The sequence below is a fragment of the Etheostoma spectabile genome, chromosome 18 (genome assembly GCF_008692095.1).
Source record: "Etheostoma spectabile isolate EspeVRDwgs_2016 chromosome 18, UIUC_Espe_1.0, whole genome shotgun sequence".
Classification (NCBI taxonomy): Eukaryota; Metazoa; Chordata; class Actinopteri; order Perciformes; family Percidae; genus Etheostoma; species Etheostoma spectabile.
The window spans coordinates 1,945,560-1,950,254 of record NC_045750.1 but is presented as its reverse complement, the minus strand read 5'-3'; the positions used below and the strand labels follow the sequence as shown (position 1 = coordinate 1,950,254).

At 41.3% G+C, this 4,695-nt stretch overlaps 1 protein-coding gene across 1 annotated transcript in view; it reads right to left on the bottom strand.

The window, feature by feature from the left end:
* Positions 1-2,913: 2,913 nt before the first annotated feature.
* Positions 2,914-4,695, bottom strand: part of vgll2a (vestigial-like family member 2a) — an 8,758-nt gene continuing 6,976 nt past the window's right edge. Inside the window, exon 4 of the mRNA XM_032543580.1 lies at positions 2,914-4,545. Within this exon, the coding sequence (XP_032399471.1) occupies positions 4,496-4,545 (50 nt within the window). The 3' untranslated portion in view covers positions 2,914-4,495. The remainder of the gene's footprint in view (positions 4,546-4,695) is intronic.

The following is a 4,695-nucleotide window of genomic DNA, read 5'->3' as shown; positions in this document are numbered from 1 at the left end:
AGTCTGTTTTTTGTCTCGTCTTGCATCTAGATTTACTTCCTGTGTCTTCCCGCTCCTGTGATCGCGTGATGTTTTCCACCTGACCCCTGCCCTCTCGTCACCTGCCTCTCGTTACCTAATTACCTCGTGTATTTACTGTCTGTGCTTCCCTTGTCCCTTGTCTTTTGTCAGGTCCTGTTGCCGTCGTCCTGTGAGTTTGTCCTGCCTGTCGTCCAGTCGTCCTGCTCTGTGCTCCCTACCGTTCTCCTGCGAGTTTTTCCCTGGCTCCCTGGGCTCCTGTTGTGTTTTAGGGACTCTGTTGCTTCCTTTTTTTTTTGCACAATAAACCTTTTGAACCTCCTGCCTGCTACTCTGCGTTTGGGTCCTCCTTCTGCCACCACAACAGTTTGATGTTACAGGTCATTTATGATCATCAGATTGAACATTACACAGTTTAAAAAAACATTTAAAAGCAACATTTACTTATTTCACAAGTAATAATTGATTAGTTTAACAAATCCCTAGAGCTGAGGGGTGCGTTCCAATAATGTCATGTCCTGTTACTTGAACAGTCAGCAGTCCTTCATTTGGTGCTATGTATGGACAGGGAACGCAAAACAAGGAGGAAATCAAATTCTGAGGCTTTATGCAGGCAATAACATGCACGCCTTCACCAGATTCTGCAGGTTAGCGCCAGACATCTTCATCATTGTTTCCTTTTATTTGTTTTTTTTTCTGTAACATTGCTTTTTATCAATATATTTCAAATGGACTGGATTTTTGCTTTACAGACGATAAACAGGAAAAAGGAGGAGCAAGAGGAATTGGTATGTATTCCTTTAGAGCTTTTTCTGACGGGGAGGATGCCACTGAGTCACAAGTTACTGAAAAAGGAAAGCACGACAAAAGAAATGAATATATTCACCACTTCTAAGCAGAAGGAAGAAGATGCCTCTTATCTCAGAGCCTGACCGGGCAGGTCCACTTTTCTATGACTGCAGGATTTTTCAAAAGTGAAGATGTCTGTACTTTAAATAAATAATACATCTTGTAATTTATGGTTTAGATATGGGTCTACAATTTGACAATAAATAAAAAACAATAAATAAAAGCACGCCTTGGAAACCATTTTGAAAACCATTTGTGTCGCGGCAGCTGGGACGTTCCATCACTCTGCAAAAAGTTCCTTGTAAACAACGACGTGTACTTAGCAGTCGCCATTGAAAAGATTTCAAGACTCAAATCCACAATTCCACCATGTCTCAAAAAAGGAAACCATTGTACTTCAGCAGCTGGGGAAGTATTGCTGTTATGAAAACAATTTAAGGAAGTCCTTCATCCAGTTCTTAGCGGTAATATTGACCAAAATCTCTGTTCAGCTGCCATTGAACTCTGTCAACCTGAGTCCTGTTCATGTGGTAGTTCTTGTTGTAACAGCAGCTGGATCTCCATCATCTGGACCGCTGCTGCCGGCAGCACACTCAACAGAACCGTTGCATTACATTGTACATGTGTAACTTACAAAGTGGCCACTTAGGTGTATTTACTAGAATGGCAGCTGCATCAACATTGCATTATGATGTCCTAAACTCAGTTATTAGAAGTAAATGGTGACAGAAATCCAAAGGACTTTTTTTTTTACTTTCCAATCAACTCAAATTGCTTGATGAATTAGCTTAATTGCTTCTTTTTTTGGCATATTTGCTCTTAGTTAAAGGCAGGATGGCTCACATTCTTTTCTATTTTTCAATATGTAAATATATTAATGTTAACTGTGGCTCAGTGGTAAAGTGGTCGCCTGCCAATTGGAAGGTTGGTGGTTCAATCCCTGGCCCTGCACTCCCACGTCGAAGTGTCCCTGGGTAATACCCTGAGCCCCAAGTTGCCCCCGATACTGTGCATCGGAGTGTGAATGTGTGTGAGTGTTTATCTGATGAGCAGGTGACACCTTGTACGGCAGCCTCGGCCACAGTGTGTGAATGGTGAATGTTTTCTGTATGATGTAAAAGCGCTTTGAGTAGTCGTAGCTAGAAAGCGCTTTATTAATACAGCACATTTACATTTAAGCTTACTGAACTTGCCAAACAATATATTTAATCTTAAAGGTATTAGGCATAAAGCGAACTGTGAAAGATTTTTTAATGTAGTATATCAAAAACTAGCAATAAGTGTGCAAAAAATTGCAAATATTCCAATCCACATGCCAAAGTACCTTTTTAACAGCCATAGGCAGAAGCACAGACGGTTATTTACGGTGATTGACTTTTTCCCATCTGCATTCCACAAAGACCCACCCTACTCTGCCTCTGATTGGCTAGTGCTCATTGCCTTCTACACAGACTGTGGCACGAAGGAAACCAATAACACCGCGGGGCTGGTAGACGATGGCAGGCTTAATGATGATATGGCCCACTGATTAACAATAACATTTAAATATGGCAAAAGGCTGCCGACCCCTGATCTACAGTGTATCTATGAGTGATAATAGTTTCTTCATAGAACAATGTATGAAGTCCATTTGATCAATTTAGGTTTTTAACAGGTGGAATCCTTGATTTTAATCCTATAAAATGCAAATAATGTCACACAAATGTCACACTAGTAGTGGGGGAAAAACGTGTTTGGTTTTTGCAACGATCTAGCTCGTGGAAGAGATTGTGGTCCACACAAAGCACTGAAAATCCACTGTGTGTGTGTGTGTGTGTGTGTGTGTGTGTGTGTGTGTGTGTGTGTGTGTGTGTGTGTGTGTGTGTGTGTGTGTGTAAGAGCAGTTGTCGTTGACAGCTGCATGGGAGCAGGGAGAGAAAGAGTCAAGTGACTTCAAATAGCCGTCGTTCTCCTCATTCATCAGAGGAACCCCCCCCCCCCCCCTTCTCTCTCCCAGCAGCCATTGGTGTGAAGTTTACATTTCTTTTGTTGACACAGTTTTTTTTGTGAGGATTTCTGCTTTTGGCATAAAATAACATTTCATAATTCTGCTGCAAACAAAGAGATTAACACAGTCCAATCTGCAGGTAAGTGAAGAGATGTAAAGGCATTTGCTCCAGAAAGCATTGTTCTCATTAAAAATCCCCATCCTCATTGTATCTGCAGTAGCTTAAAGGCTCTGTTCACCCAATTTAGCCCGTCAAAACGTTTTACATTAAATAGAAGTGGATGGCACTCAACATGAATCATTATTCAGCTGCTTCAGTGTTTTAAAATGTGCATATAAAATTGTTTTCCAACCACATGGAAAGTTCCTAAATTAGTCACTGTCTTTGCAATTATCTATTAATCAATCCAAAACAAAGGGTAAAAATGGCGTCATAATTTCCCAAAACCCAAGGTGACATCTTTGAATTGCTTGGTTTGTATGACTAAAATATTCAGTCATATAAAACAGAGTAAATCAGCAAATCCTCACATTCAAGAGGCTTTAAACAACAAATCCCTGATAAATTACTTTAATTATTAACTGATAATCAAAAATGATGTTTATTAATTTTCTTATTTGACTCTCAAATCACTAAATCCATGCTGACTCCCCAGTCATTGTAACATCCTACTGAGAAGTGTGTCCCAATTCCATGCTACATGTAAACAGTATCCATATGGTCTACTTTACTGTATATGCAAATTCTAATTTGGGAACTCAGCATGCCAGAAATCACTAAACTCAAATGTCCTAACAGGAAAGGAAGAAGTAAATGCCCCAAATGCATGTCAGTCAAACTGTGACTTTGCCACTGCCAATTTAAAATTCACAAAGAGAAAAAAAACAAAGACTTAATAATTATTTTCTGTTTTCTAAGACATCCTGGAGCTGTTTCACCCGTTTTTGCAGCTGTCTGCAGCTGTCCCTCCATTTGTTTTGTGCATTGCATTGTGGGACAATGGCGAACATCAACTGCACACTCAAAAATCAAGAGTTTTATATATAATTTCATATGCTTACTGACTTTTTGTCAGACACATTGTCTTGTTCCAATATGCTCAAAACCTGCTTCCACACGGTGTGGAATTGCTGTGAAGTTGTTGAACAGCTGTTTCTCGCTGCGAAATCTTTACTTAAATATCTTTTGTAATCAGTCAGAACTGTTTAATTTAACTTGTACAGTGCCATAAAATACTGACAGTGTTTTTTTCCAGTTAACATTGAACCAATACTCCGTGTAAACCAAAGTGTTTGGACTCCTCCTCTCTTCACAGTCTGCCAAATTCCCGGTGTGCGGCCGCCTCGACCCCAGCACAGCCTCCCCTCCAGCCACAACACTCCCAGCGTCTGTTGTCCAGTTGTCCCAGTGAGGCAAGTCCTGCCAAGTCCTTCAAGCGCTTGTTTTTGGAGTTTGACAGCACATGTCTCTGTCCGTCTGTCCCCAGACTTTTTCAAGTTTAGGAATGTTGTCCCTGCCTGTTACAGGAGCACAAAGAGTCTTGTTTTTTGTCCACATCCGTCAAGGCCAGAGTCTCTCGGGTCTCCTTCCGTGAGTTCACGTTTGTGTCCGCGCTCGTTTTGTATCCAGACTGTCGGCTTTCAGCTCAGCAGGGCTGTACCGCTGCTGCAAAGTCCTCCGTAACAACGAGCTGCAAGTAGACCACAAGCAGTTACAGCACAAAACTGCCGTCTGACTGAGCTTCAGTTTCTCTCTCAGTCATCCCGTGACAGCAGCAGAGACACAGAGAAGAGCAGGATGATAGGAAAGAGGCTACAGTTGAAGTAGGAGTGAAGCAGGT